General features: G+C 42.2%; 1 protein-coding gene across 1 annotated transcript in view; it reads left to right on the top strand.

The window, feature by feature from the left end:
- LOC139754646 (uncharacterized) overlaps window positions 1-16,210 on the top strand; it is a 333,848-nt gene that overhangs the window by 277,441 nt on the left and 40,197 nt on the right. Inside the window, exon 13 of the mRNA XM_071672166.1 lies at window positions 10,739-10,901. Within this exon, the coding sequence (XP_071528267.1) occupies window positions 10,739-10,901 (163 nt within the window). The remainder of the gene's footprint in view (window positions 1-10,738; window positions 10,902-16,210) is intronic.

Below are 16,210 nucleotides of genomic sequence, written 5' to 3'. Positions count from 1 at the left end.
TGTCGCTGTCTCCCGCATTTGCGAGGTAGCGCAAGGAAACAGTCGAAAGAAATGGCCCAACCCACCCCCATACACATGTATATACATACACGTCCACACACACAAATATACATACCTACACAGCTTTCCATGGGTTACCCCAGACGCTTCACATGCCCTGATTCAATTCACTGACAGCACGTCAACCCCGGTATACCACATCGTTCCAATTCACTCTATTCCTTGCCCTCCTTTCACCCCCCTGCATGTTCAGGCCCTGATCACACAAAATTTTTTTCACTCCATCTTTCCACCTCCAATTTGGTCTCCCACTTCTCCTCGTTCCCTCCACCTCCGACACATATATCCGGATCTTGGTCAATCTTTCCTCACTCATTTTCTCCATGTGCCTAAACCATTTCAAAACACCCTCTTCTGCTCTCTCAACCACGCTCTTTTTATTTCCACACACATATATATATTTATTTATTTATTTATTTTGCTTTGTCGCTGTCTCCCACGTTAGCGAGGTAGCGAAAGGAAACAGACGAAAGAATGGCCAAACCCACCCACATACACATGTATATACATACACGTCCACACACGCAAATATACATACCTATACATCTCAATTTTTTTTTTTTTTTTTGTCGCTGTCTCCCGCGTTTGCGAGGTAGCGCAAGGAAACAGACGAAAGAAATGGCCCAACCCACCCCCATACACATGTATGTACATATGTCCACACACGCAAATATACATACCTACACAGCTTTCCATGGTTTATCCCAGACGCTTCAAATGCCCTGATTCAATCCACTGACAGCACGTCAACCCCGGTATACCACATTGATCCAATTCACTCTATTCCTTGCCCTCCTTTCACCCTCCTGCATGTTCAGGCCCCGGTCACACAAAATCTTTTTCACTCCATCTTTCCACCTCCAATTTGGTCTCCCACTTCTCCTCGTTCCCTCCACTTCCGACACATATATCCTCTTGGTCAATCTTTCCTCACTCATTCTCTCCATGTGCCCAAACCATTTCAAAACACCCTCTTCTGCTCTCTCAACCACGCTCTTTTTATTTCCACACATCTCTCTTACCCTTACGTTACTTACTCGATCAAACCACCTCACACCACACATTGTCCTCAAACATCTCATTTCCAGCACATCCATCCTCCTGCGCACAACTCTATCCATAGCCCACGCCTCGCAACCTTACAACGTTGTTGGAACCACTATTCCTTCAAACATACCCATTTTTGCTTTCTGAGATAATGTTCTCGACTTCCAAACATTCTTCAAGGCTCCCAGAATTTTTGCCCCCTCCCCCACCCTATGATCCACTTCCGCTTCCATGGTTCCATCCGCTGCCAGATCCACTCCCAGATATCTAAAACACTTTACTTCCTCCAGTTTTTCTCCATTCAAACTTACCTCCCAATTGACTTGACCCTCAACCCTACTGTACCTAATAACCTTGCTCTTATTCACATTTACTCTTAACTTTCGTCTTTCACACACTTTACCAAACTCAGTCACCAGTTTCTGCAGTTTCTCACATGAATCAGCCACCAGCGCTGTATCATCAGCAAACAACAACTGACTCACTTCCCAAGCTCTCTCATCCCCAACAGACTTCATACTTGCCCCTCTTTCCAAAACTCTTGCATTCACCTTCCTAACAACCCCATCCATAAACAAATTAAACAACCATGGAGACATCACACACCCCTGCCGCAAACCTACATTCACTGAGAACCAATCACTTTCCACTCTTCCTACACGTACACATGCCTTACATCCTGGATAAAAACTTTTCACTGCTTCTAACAACTTGCCTCCCACACCATATATTCTTAATACCTTCCACAGAGCATCTCTATCAACTCTATCATATGCCTTCTCCAGATCCATAAATGCTACATACAAATCCATTTGCTTTTCTAAGTATTTCTCACATACATTCTTCATAGCAAACTCCTGATCCACACATCCTCTACCACTTCTGAAACCACACTGCTTTTCCCCAATCTGATGCTCTGTACATGCCTTCACCCTCTCAATCAATACCCTCCCATATAATTTACCAGGAATACTCAACAAACTTATACCTCTGTAATTTGAGCACTCACTCTTATCCCCTTTGCCTTTGTACAATGGCACTATGCACGCATTCTGCCAATCTCAATGTACACATAAATATACACACACAGACATATACTTATACACAAATGTACATAATTCATACTGTCTGCCTTTATTTATTCCCATCGCCACCTCGCCACACATGGAATAACAACCCCCTCCCCCCTCATGTGTGCGAGGTAGCGCTAGGAAAAGACAACAAAGGCCCCATTCGTTCACACTCAGTCTCTAGCTTTCATGTAATAATGCACCGAAATCACAGCTCCCTTTCCACATCCAGGCCCTACAGAACTTTCCATGGTTTACCCCAGACGCTTCACATGCCCTGGTTCAATCCATTGACAGCACGTCGACCCCGGTATACCACTTGACCAAGAGGATATATGTGTCGGAGGTGGAGGCCACGAGGAGAAGAGGGAGACCAAATTGGAGGTGGAAAGATGGAGTGAAAAAGATTTTGTGTGATCGGGGCCTGAACATGCAGGAGGGTGAAAGGAGGGCAAGGAATAGAGTGAATTGGAGCGATGTGGTATACCGGGGTTGACGTGCTGTCAGTGGATTGAATCAAGGCATGTGAAGCGTCTGGGGTAAACCATGGAAAGCTGTGTAGGTATGTATATTTGCGTGTGTGGACGTATGTATATACATGTGTATGGGGGGGGTTGGGCCATTTCTTTCGTCTGTTTCCTTGCGCTACCTCGCAAACGCGGGGAGACAGCGACAAAGTATAATAAAAAAAATATACATATATATATATATATATATATATATATATATATATATATATATATATATATATATATATACACACACACGATGTATTTCATTTTCCTTGTGGTTGCCAGCATATATATATATATATATATATATATATATATATATATATATATATATATATATATATAATGAATGTGTGTTTGCGGCAGGGGTGTGTGATGTCTCCATGGTTGTTTAATTTGTTTATGGATGGGGTTGTTAGGGAGGTAAATGCAAGAGTTTTGGAAAGAGGGGCAAGTATGAAGTCTCTTGGGGATGAGAGAGCTTGGGAAGTGAGTCAGTTGTTGTTCGCTGATGATACAGCGCTGGTGGCTGATTCATGTGAGAAACTGCAGAAGCTGGTGACTGAGTTTGGAAAAGTGTGTGGAAGAAGAAAGTTAAGAGTAAATGTGAATAAGAGCAAGGTTATTAGGTACAGTAGGGTTGAGGGTCAAGTCAATTGGGAGGTGAGTTTGAATGGAGAAAAACTGGAGGAAGTGAAGTGTTTTAGATATATGGGAGTGGATCTGGCAGCGGATGGAACCATGGAAGCGGAAGTGGATCATAGGGTGGGGGAGGGGGCGAAAATCCTGGGGGCCTTGAAGAATGTGTGGAAGTCGAGAACATTATCTCGGAAAGCAAAAATGGGTATGTTTGAAGGAATAGTGGTTCCAACAATGTTGTATGGTTGCGAGGCGTGGGCTATGGATAGAGTTGTGCGCAGGAGGATGGATGTGCTGGAAATGAGATGTTTGAGGACAATGTGTGGTGTGAGGTGGTTTGATCGAGTGAATAACCTAAGGGTAAGAGAGATGTGTGGAAATAAAAAGAGCATGGTTGAGAGAGCAGAAGAGGGTGTTTTGAAGTGGTTTGGGCACATGGAGAGGATGAGTGAGGAAAGATTGACCAAGAGGATATATGTGTCGGAGGTGGAGGGAACAAGGAGAAGAGGGAGACCAAATTGGAGGTGGAAAGATGGAGTGAAAAAGATTTTGTATGATCGGGGCCTGAACATGCAGGAGGGTGAAAGGAGGGCAAGGAATAGAGTGAATTGGAGCGATGTGGTATACCGGGGTTGACGTGCTGTCAGTGGGTTGAAGCAGGGCATGTGAAGCATCTGGGGTAAACCATGGAAAGCTACGTGTAGGTATGTATATTTGCGTGTGTGGACGTATGTATATACATGTGTATGGGGGGGGTTGGGCCATTTCTTTCGTCTGTTTCCTTGCGCTACCTCGCAAACGCGGGAGACAGCGACAAAGTATAATAAAAAAAAAATATATATATATATATATAAAGAATACTTGCCACGTATTCCCTGCATGTCGTAGAAGGCGACTAAAAGGGGAGGGAGCGGGTGGCTGGAAATCCTCCCCTCTCGCTTTTTTTTTAATTTTCCAAAAGAGGGAACAGAGAAGGGGTCCAGGTGAGGATATTCCCTCAAAGGCCCAGTCCTCTGTTTTCAACGCTATCTCGCTAATGCGGGAAATGGCGAATAGTATAAAAAAAAAATATATATATATATATATATATATATTTCTTTTTTTTTCCATACTATTCTCCATATCTCGCATTTGCGAGGTAGCGTTAAGAACAGAGGACTGAGCCTTTGTGGGAATATCCTCACTTGGCCCCCTTCTCTGTTCCTTGTTTTGGAAAATTAAAAACGAGAGGGGAGGATTTCCAGCCCCCCGCTCCCTTCCCTTTTAGTCGCCTTCTAGGCACACAGGGAATACGCGGGAAGTATTCTTTCTCCCCCATCCCAGGGATATATATATATATATATATATATATATATTTTTTTTTTTTTTTTTACCTCTTCGCTGTCTCCCGCGGTTGCGAGGTAGCGCAAGGAAACAGACGAAAGAAATGGCCCAACCCCCCCCATACACATGTACATACACACTTCCACACACGCAAATATACATACCTACACAGCTTTCCATGGTTTACCCCGGACGCTTCACATGCCTTGATTCAATCCACTGACAGCACGTCAACCCCGGTATACCACATCGCTCCAATTCACTCTATTCCTTGCCCTCCTTTCACCCTCCTGCATGTTCAGGCCCCGATCACACAAAATCCTTTTCACTCCATCTTTCCACCTCCAATTTGGTCTCCCTCTTCTCCTCGTTCCCTCCACCTCCGACACATATATTCTCTTGGTCAATCTTTCCTCACTCATTCTCTCCATGTGCCCGAACCATTTCAAAACACCCTCTTCTGCTGTCTCAACCACGCTCTTTTTATTTCCACACATCTCTCTTACCCTTACGTTACTTACTCGATCAAACCACCTCACACCACACATTGTCCTCAAACATCTCATTTCCAGCACATCTATCCTCCTGCGCATATATATATATATATATATATATATATATATATATATATATATATATATATATATATATTTTTTTTTTTTTTTCTTTTTCATACTATTCGCCATTTATCGCATTAGCGAGGTAGCGATGAGAACAGAGGACTGGGCCTTTGAGGGAATATCCTCACCTGGCCCCCTTCTCTGTTCCCTCTTTTGGAAAATTAACAAAAAAGCGAGAGGGGATGATTTCCATCCACCCGCTCCCTCCCCTTTTAGTCTCCTTCTACGACATGCAGGGAATATGTGGGAAGTATTCTTTCTCCCCTATCCCCAGGGATAACATATATATATATATATATATATATATATATATATATATATATATATATATATATATATATATATATATATATATATATATCTTTTTCTTTCTTTCATACTATTCGCCATTTCCCGCGTTAGCAAGGTAGCGTTAAGAACAGAGGACTTGGTGTCTGAGGGAATATCCTCACCTGGCCCCGTTCTCTGTTCCCTCTTTTGGAAAATGAAAAAAAAACGAGAGGGGAGGATTTCCACCCCCCCGCTCCCTCCCCTTTTAGTTGCCTTCTACGACACGCAGGGAATACGTGGGAAGTATTCTTTCTCCCCTATCCACAGGGATATATATATATATATATATATATATATATATATATATATATATATATATATATATATATATATATATATATATATATGGAGGTTTGTTGAATGTGTTTGATGATAGAGTGGCAGATATAGGGTGTTTTGGTCGAGGTGGTGTGCAAAGTGAGAGGGTTAGGGAAAATGATTTGGTAAACTGAGAAGAGGTAGTAAAAGCTTTGCGGAAGATGAAAGCTGGCAAGGCAGCAGGTTTGGATGGTATTGCAGTGGAATTTATTAAAAAAGGGGGTGACTGTATTATTGACTGGTTGGTAAGGTTATTTAATGTATGCATGACTCATGGTGAGGTGCCTGAGGATTGGCGGAATGCGTGCATAGTGCCATTGTACAAAGGCAAAGGGGATAAGAGTGAGTGCTCAAATTACAGAGGTATAAGTTTGTTGAGTATTCCTGGTATATTATACGGGAGGGTATTGATTGAGAGGGTGAAGGCATGTACAGAGCGTCAGATTGGGGAAGAGCAGTGTGGTTTCAGAAGTGGTAGAGGATGTGTGGATCAGGTGTTTGCTTTGAAGAATGTATGTGAGAAATACTTAGAAAAGCAAATGGATTTGTATGTAGCATTTATGGATCTGGAGAAGGCATATGATAGAGTTGATAGAGATGCTCTGTGGAAAGTATTAAGAATTTATGGTGTGGGAGGCAAGTTGTTAGAAGCAGTGAAAAGTTTTTATCGAGGATGTAAGGCATATGTACGTGTAGGAAGAGAGGAAAGGGATTGGTTCTCAGTGAATGTAGGTTTGCGGCAGGGGTGTGTGATGTCTTCATGGTTGTTAAATTTGTTTATGGATGGGGTTGTTAGGGAGGTGAATGCAAGAGTTTTGGAAAGAGGGGCAAGTATGAAGTCTGTTGGGGATGAGAGAGCTTGGGAAGTGAGTCAGTTGTTGTTTGCTGATGATACAGCGCTGGTGGCTGATTCATGTGAGAAACTGCAGAAGCTGGTGACTGTGTTTGGTAAAGTGTGTGAAAGAAGAAAGTTAAGAGTAAATGTGAATAAGAGCAAGGTTATTAGGTACAGTAGGGTTGAGGGTCAAGTCAATTGGGAGGTAAGTTTGAATGGAGAAAAACTGGAGGAAGTAAAGTGTTTTAGATATCTTTGAGTGGATCTGGTAGCGGATGGAACCATGAAAGCGGAAGTGGATCATAGGGTGGGGGAGGGGGCGAAAATTCTGGGAGCCTTGAAGAATGTGTGGAAGTTGAGAATATTATCTCGGAAAGCAAAAATGGGTATGTTTGAAGGAATAGTGGTTCCAACAATGTTGTATGGTTGCGAGGCATGGGCTATGGATAGAGTTGTGCGCAGGGGGATGGATGTGCTGGAAATGAGATGTTTGAGGACAATGTGTGGTGTGAGGTGGTTTGATCGAGTAAGTAACGTAAGGGTAAGAGAGATGTGTGGAAATAAAAAAAGCGTGGTTGAGAGAGCAGAAGAGGGTGTTTTGAAATGGTTTGGGCACATGGAGAGAATGAGTGAGGAAAGATTGACCAAGAGGATATATGTGTCGGAGGTGGAGGGAACGAGGAGAAGTGGGAGACCAAATTGGAGGTGGAAAGATGGAGTGAAAAAGATTTTGTGTGATCGGGGCCTGAACATGCAGGAGGGTGAAAGGAGGGCAAGGAATAGAGTGAATTGGATCGATGTGGTATACCGGGGTTGACGTGCTGTCAGTGGGTTGAATCAGGGCATGTGAAGCGTCTGGGGTAAACCATGGAAAGCTGTGTAGGTATGTATATTTGCATGTGTGGACGTATGTATATACATGTGTATGGGGGTGGGTTGGGCCATTTCTTTCGTCTGTTTCCTTGCGCTACCTCGCAAACGCGGGAGACAGCGACAAAGCAAAAAAAAAAATATATATATATATATATATATATATATATATATATATATATATATATATATATATATATATATATATATTATCCCTGAGGTAGGGGAGAATGAATTCTACCTCCATATCTGTGCTTCGTAGAAGGCGTCTAAAAGAGGAGGGAGCAGAGGGCAAGTAGTCCTCCCCCTCAGTTTTCACTTTTCCAAAAGAAGAAACAGAGAAGGGGATCAAGTGAGGATTTTCCCCCTAAGGCTCAGATCCCTGTTCTTGACACTACCTTGTTAGTATGGGAAATGGCGCTACCTCGCTGTAGTGGGGGTAGCGATGCTGTTTCCTGTGGGTCGGGGTGGTTCCAAGAATGGATAAGGGCAAGCAAGTGTGAATATACACAATTGTATATATGTATATGTCTGTGTATGTATATGTTGATATGTATATGTATGTATATGTACGTGTGTAGGTGTTAATGTATATAAATGTGTACATGAGTGGATGGGCTGTTCTTCGTCTGTTTCCTGGTGCTACTTTGCTGACGCGGGAAATGGCACTCAAGTAAGGTAAAATATGACAATATATGATTGTAAAACTCAAGTTTACATGTTGTGATGGGTCAGAATTGAGCAGTAGAGATGGATAACTTACATAGCATGGTTTGAGTTAGATGGATGGATTAAGAAGACAAATGTAGAAAGGTGGATTGAAGTAAGTCTTCTCTGTTGAGATTTTGTAAAATCGCATTGGGCCAGAGAAGTTTGAGATGAAGATGCCTTTGAGTGAAATGCATTGGAAGCATTCCATGTATGAAAGTGATGTAAGGAAACCATGGTCTCATGTAGAAAGTAGTGAAGTAGAAAGCAGTTACATAATCATGGAAGTTCACATTTCATTTGAACACATTGGACATGGTTCGAAAATGATACATTAAGGATCTGAGAGGCTGTGTGCACCTGAACCACACATGATAAGGAAGGAAGGTATTGACAGTAGACAGATTGATAAATGTTGTACAGAAATATGATTTAAGATGTGGCATACATTGATATAGCAAGGTCATCTTTTGTTCCAATTTGACTGTATAAACTAAATCATGTTGTAAGGGAGGAGTTGTGAAATTGAAACACAGTGTGTCTTAGTCTGCAGATGAGATAGCTATTGTTAGTGACGATAGAGTTTTAGAAAAGCTTCAAAAATCATTGTCGCATTCTTATTTCACCATTGCCTCTTGACTTGCTCAGTGATAGGTGTATGTAGTACAGCAGTCGTGTTTGTGCTCTGATTTGAGAACTAAGGTATTATATCTTGCTGAGTATAAGCATGTCCATTAGTTTCAGAATTCATCACTAGGATCTGAAGTACAGATTCAGATTAACACACCATAGATATTCTTCAGTGAAACTGGAGAGACATGATGCCTTCATAGTTGCAAGCAGAATGTACTGCTTTGCAAGAGTTGTCTGCATGGACAGTGTAGATAATTCTGAATTAGCTAAGCAGTGAGGATTTTTTTTCCTTCCCAGGAACTCAGTTCTTAGTCATGGTGTCTGTGTAGATTGTTCTCCCAGCATTACAGTCAGTGATTCATCAGCTAGTAATCATTCTTTATACAGAGTATATGTAGAGGCAAGTGTTTCGTATTCTGAACTCGGTGTTAAAGGACCTATTTTACTGTGAAATTGGTGTCCATCTTACAAACAGATCACTAAGCCCTATACCAATTTACTTTATTACATTGTATCATGACAATGATTACTGTTTTATTGACTATTAAGAATCGCTTTTTATGGGTTTTTGTCCTGTGGCATACTAGTGTGTCAAAACAGTGTGTGCTCTTGTACATTCCTCTTGAGAGAAATATGATGGGTATCATACTGTCATTATTTTGTCCAATGAAAATATATTTTGTAATTCACTTGAATACATGTTTGATTGTAAACGTACTACATTTGTTTTACAATACTTTTCTTGTGTGTGTAGATTCTTGTGTTTCTTCTTTTAATAGATAATGAGTAATATTTGTAAAATACTGGAAACATTTGAGTGTGCCTTGAGAATCAAACCAATTCGAAAATGTGCCATGAAATGTAAAAGGTTTAGAAGTGCTACTACAGGAAATTACAATGATTCTTAAATGATTTACAAGAAATTAGAAAAAAATGTAGTACCTTTGATCTCATTTTGCTATAGCAATAAGAATTAGTTGTAAATGTTTTGTACCCGATTAGAAAGATTTTGGTAACTTTCACCCTGTTTTTAAATTAGGTGGCTGTAAGGGACCCTCGTGTTTGTTAATCCTCTCCTATTACCGTAACTCTTAATTGCCTCAATCCTTACTGTCTGCTCTCATGCTTCCATATTCATTACATGGAGTATATAATTAATGATATGTCATTTTTCTGTTACAAACCATTGTTTCATATTCATACATTATGGGTCCGGGACCAAGAATTGATAATGGGAGATCAATTTACAGACAAATAAAAGTATTCCACAACTTTGTTTTGCGAAGTGAGACAAGCTTGCATCATACGAAAATCATTGGCAGTCTGAAGGCATTCTTCTCTATTTCAATGTGTGTTTGTCCTTTCTTCATTCATAAATTACTTCACACATCCTATCATTCATAGGTATTACCTGTAATGATACTGGCTTAAACTTAAATGCGTTCATATCTTTCCATTTACTTATTCCTTTGAAGTGATTATATGGTAGAAGTAGTTATCATATCTACATAATAACTGTTTTCCCTTCTTATACTCTGCATTTACCTCTGTGTTTTGGTTGCAAGAGGAGGAATACCAGATGTAGACAGGTTTTTCATATATCTGGAAAAATAACATCAATATCATAAAGTAGGGAAAATGACAGCAGGGTAAGAAATCAAAGAATAATTTTCCGTTTTAGATATACACTGTATCTATCAAAATGTCATGTATGGTAGATTCATCTTCTGATACAAAAATTTAATAAAGTGTCTTTACAATTTCATTGAATAGGTGCCTCAAAGGATGTGAGGTGGAGGTGAGTGGTGAAAGAGTGCCAGAAGGTGGAGCTAGACGCCTACGAGATGGGGACACCCTCAGTATAGGCTCCCGCTCCTTTACATTTCACGCTCCAACGAGAAAAAGACCTCGCTCAAATTCTTGTCCTCGTCGTAAGGTAAAACTCACTCTACGTCAGTTTGTGATTTGATACAATAGGTTACTGCTCCGAAAGATGGAGCTGAGCAACTATATCTCCCATCTTTCCCTGCAAAAAAAAAAAAAGGAAAATATACTTTGAAATCACAGGAGGGATGTATATGAGTGTGTCTATGGAGTTTGATGTGTATTTTTTGTTTTGAGAACAAAGTGGCTCCTATACTGTAGTTCTCATACCATCTACAGGCAGAGGCAAATGAAACAAAGAGCACTGTGAAGTATTATAGATCTTACACTAGATCGAATCATTTAATGGGCGTAGTTATATAAGTAATGATCTAGTAGTTGTAGATGTATGGTTATAGAAATGTGGTGGTTGTGGTTATGTGATTGTGATTACTATTTGTGCGTTACCCCTGTTGCGTGGTCTCTTAATACCTTGTATATGTATACTGTCTTTTACATCTATATATACCTCGCGAACGCGGGAGACCGGCAAAAAAAAAAAAAAAAATATATATATATATATATATATATATATATATATATATATATATATATATATATATATATATATATATATATATATGCACATCTTAGACACACACACACATACACACCCTAACCATGACAGGTATTCATTTTATCGACCAGCCCCATGGGGAGGAGGAACAGCAGGGTGGACTGTTGACCGACTGCCGCGACCAGGATTCAAACCTTTGCGGGTTTGATCCCAGGCAGCCCGTGCATGCATAACCTGTACACCACGGAGGCTGTGGTTATGGTTGTAAGTTAGTTGTGATATACTGGTTGTGATCGTGTGTAGTGATTGTGGTTGTATGTTACTAGTATTGTTCTGGTTGTATGTTGTTCTTGTGCGGTAGGAATATAGGGGTTCTGTTTGTGACACATTGTAGGTGAATGATAGTTGTGATGAAGTGGTTATAAGGTAGTAGTAGTGTAGTGATTGTGGCAATATGCTAGTAGTGGTTGTGGTTGTAAGGTCATATTGATGTAGTTGTGGATGCATGGTAGCAGTGGTGAAGTGTTTGTATAGTAGGAGTGACGTTGTCGTTGTAGCTGTGTGATTATATATATAGAGACAGTTGTGAATGTACGGTAGCAGCGGTTTTGGTTGTGTGGCTGCTGTGATGTTGTGAATGTGGTAGTGAGCAACTGATGACGGAAGGAGGGGGTAGTTGACACCGAGTCATATTCCTTCAGCTTTATAAGCAAGGCAGATGATTGTGTCTCAGGATATGACAACCATAGTTGTGTGGTGTGGTGGAGTTCTGAGGTGGTAGTAATGCATGTAGTAGTCGTCGTGGTATGGTATGATGACTGTTGTAGTGTGGGAGGGTTGTGGGACCTAGGCTCACGGGTGGGTTTGCAGCCGTGTGCCTCTGATGACGTTAGGGATGCTCTTCACGTCGATGAGGTGGCGTTTGTTCATTGGTAATACCTGTCTGTCGTGGCATGCGGTGGTCATGGCTACGTGAAGTGCTCATTGGCTTTATAGTTTGTGACCTGGTGGTGGTGGTGGGGTTGTGGTCGTGGTGGCGGGAGGCGAACGTAGCCAGGTGGAGCGCACCGGAGGTTCTGGCCACTATAATCTTGTTAACTGGGGAGGGTTGCTGGGGGTGGGGGGACGGTCTGGTGGTGCACCTCGACGGCGTCAGTCTGCGTCCAGCCCCGGCAGTGGTCACACGTTCTCTGGGTCTACAGTCCCTCATGACCTGACTCCCATCATCTCGTTACAAGGTCAGGGTGAGAGGGACTCGAAGTTCCGGATAGTGTACATCATATGTCTGATTCACGAATTTATAGTTTTTTTTTCTTTTCGTGTGTGTGTTTGTGTGTTTGTAGGTTTGAAACCTATATATCTTATACTGTAGTTCATGGGCATAGAATTGGAATAGGTTTGTAAGCCAGTGTTACTGTTCTGACACACCCACTGAAGACGAGGGAATGAACGTTTTCTGCTTTTACATGTTTGATGTACTTATTAAGGAGTAGATATTGTAGAGATTAACGTATCAAGGAGTATATATTTGTAGAGATTAACGTATTAGGGAGTAGATAATTGGAAAGAGAAGAATTTTCTTTTGGAGAAGCAAGGTCAGCTGGAATATCAGGGATTAGAGTCGGTCGTAAGGAAATGTATTCAATCCTGATTCAGGAAGAAGTAACGGTAGAAGGTAATCAGAAGATATAAACGGCTGGGCAACGTGGGTGAAAGGAAGGACTAGAGAGGTGTTGAGGCCGTGAGGGATGAGGTGGGGCGTCAGGGTCTTCCTGTCCTGTGATTACCATTTGTTTTACACAGGGAGAGGGTGTTAGTGTTGCCCCGTCTCTTAACCGTGTATACAAACACCAGATTTTTATGCTCGTATTTGTATGCACACAGGCAAACACGAACACATCGAGCTACAGCCTGGCACTGTTTATTTTTTTTTTTTCTTAACGATTAGCCCCTAGGAGAGGATGAACAGCTGGGTTGACTGAGGCCCTGTTACCGCGACTGGGATTCGATCTTTTTCCAAGTCTGATCCCAGGCGGCCCGGGCATGCATGACGGTCAGTAAAGCTAACTACCCGCTACACCACGGAGGTCCCTGTGCCTCAGGTGAGGTGCGAGAGGACAGAATAGCAGCAAATGCGGGAGAGTAGGAACAGTCTAATGGTATATGGTGGGGTTATGACTTACTGTATCCCAGAAGTGTGGCAAGTGCTACAGCAGAGGTTCATAGTACTGATGGCGGGCTCTTGGTCGAACGAATCATATATATTTTTATGAGGGTCATCATGGTGGTTGTGTGGGTACAGGCATACTGGAGTGTATGGTTGAGTGTGTGTGTGGTTGCAGGTGTTGAGGGTCTGTGGTTGAGAGGGTATGGGCACTGAGAAGTGTGTGGTTGAGGGGATAAAGACACGGAGAAGTGTGTGGTTCAGAGGGTGCAGGTGTTGACATGGCTGTGGGTAAGTAGTTGTACACAGTGAGGGATGGATGGTTCAGGTGTAGACAAGGAGAAATTTTCGGTTTAGGGTATTGACATTAGGGGGCGCAGGGTGCAGGCCTGAATGAGTTTATGGTTGTAATTGTAGGACTTGAAGAATGTGTAGTTAAGAGTGAAGGCCTCAGAGTGTATGGTTGAGATGGTATAGGACTTGGGCAGTGTGTGGTAGAAAGATTACAAGACTGGGGCAATGTGGTAGAAAAGTTACAAGACTGGGGCAGTGTGTGGTTGAAAGGGTGCAAAAGTGGGGCTGTGTGTGATTGAAAGGGTGCAGGAGTGGGGCAGTGTGTGGTTAAGAGGGTACAGGACTGGGGCAGTGTGTGGTTGAAAGGGTGCAAAAGTGGGGCAATGTGTGGTTGAGGAGGCGCAGCAGTGGGACAGTGTGTGGTTTAGAGGGTGCAGGACTGGGGCAGTGTGTGGTTGAGAGGATGCAGGATTGGGGCAGTGTATGTTTGAGAGGGTGTAGGATTGGGGCAGTATGTGAGTGAGAGGGTGCAGGAGTGGGGCAGTATGTGGTTGAGAGGGTACAGGAGTGGGGCAGTGTGTGGTTAAGGGGATATTTCACAGTAATTCTGGGAGATTCCCGTTAAGATTTTGTTTTATGTCTGTCTGGATGGCTATTGGAACATGTTCGTGAAATACTGGATTATATGCCTTAGTTTGTTACCCTAATGTTAGTTCATATTTTTAGTGCTTTCCCTTGTGGTCGTTATGGTACTCCCCCCCCCCCCCCCTAAAAAAAAAAAAAGGAACAAAGAAGGGGACCAAGTGAGGATACTCCCTCTGAGGCTTAGTCCTCTGTTTTTACTTCTACCTCACTGACGCGGGAGGAATGGGATGTATTTAGGGAAGCAGTAATGGCTTGCGCAAAAGATGCGTGTGGCATGAGGAGCGTAGGATGTGGACAGATTAGAAAGGGTAGTGAGTGGTGGGATAAAGAATTAAGATTATTAGTGAAAGAGAAGAGAGAGGCATTTGGACGATTTTTGCAGGGAAATAGTGCAAATGACTGGGAGATGTATAAAAGAGAGGTAGGTGGTGCAAGAGGTGAAAAAGAGGGCAAATGAGAGTTGGGATGAGAGAATATCATTACATTTTAGAGAGAATAAAAAGATGTTTTGGAAGAAGGTAAATAAAGTGCGTAAGACGAGAGAACAAATGGGAACATAAGTTAATTGGGCTAATGAGGGGGGGGGGGTAATAACAAGTAGTGGTGATGTGAGGAGATGGAGTGAGTATTTTGAAGGTTTGTTTAATGTGTTAGATGATAAAGTGGCAGATATGGGGTGTTTTGGCAGAGGTGTGTGCGAAGTGACAGGTTTAGGGAGAGTGATTTGGTAAACAGAGAAGAGGTAGTGAAAGCTTTGCGGAAGATGAAAGCCGGCAAGGCAGCGGGTTTGGATAGTATTGCAGTGGAGTTTATTAAAAAAGGGGGTGACTGTGTTGTTGACTGGTTGGTAAGGATATTTGGTGTATGTATGGCTCATGATGAAGTGCCTGAGGATTGGCGGAATGCATGCATAGCGCCATTGTACAAAGGCAAAGGGGATAAAGCTGAGTGCTCAAATTACAGAGGTATAAGTTTGTTGAGTATTCCTGGTAAATTATATGGGAGGGTATTGATTGAGAGGGTGAAGGCATGTACAAAGCATCAGACTGGGGAAGAGCAGTGTGGTTTCAGAAGAGGTAGAGGATGTGTGGATCCAGTGTTTGCTTTGAAGAATGTATGTGAGAAATACTTAGAAAAGCAAATGGATTTGTATGTAGCATTTATGGATCTGGAGAAGGCATATGATTGAGTTGATAAAGATGCTCTGTGGAAGGTATTAAGAATATATGGTGTGGGAGGCAAAATGCTAGAAGTAGTGAAAAGTTTTTATCAAATTGGAAGGCATGTGTACGAGTAGGAAGACAGGAAAGTAATTGGTTCTCAGTGAATGTCGGTTTGCGGCAGGGGTGCGTGATGTCTCCATTGTTGTTTAATTTGTTTATGGATGGGGTCGTTTGGGAGGTGAATGCAAGAGTTTTGGAGAGAGGGGCAAGTATGCAGTCTGTTGTGGATGAGAGGGCTTGGGAAGTGAGTCAGCTGTTGTTCGCTGATGATACAGTGCTGGTGGCTGATTCGGGAGAGGAAGTGCAGAAGCTGGTGACTGAGTTTGGTAAAGTGTGTGAAAGAAGAAAGCTGAGAGAGTAAATGTGAATAAGAGCAAGGTTATTAGGTAGAGTAAGGTTAAGGGACAAGTCAGTTGGGAGGTAGGTTTGAGTGGAGAAAAACTCGAGGAAGTGAAGTGTTTTACGTATCTGGGAGTGGA

This window comes from Panulirus ornatus, chromosome 17 (genome assembly GCF_036320965.1).
Source record: "Panulirus ornatus isolate Po-2019 chromosome 17, ASM3632096v1, whole genome shotgun sequence".
Lineage (NCBI taxonomy): Eukaryota > Metazoa > Arthropoda > Malacostraca > Decapoda > Palinuridae > Panulirus > Panulirus ornatus.
This window is presented reverse-complemented; position numbering and strand designations above follow the sequence as displayed.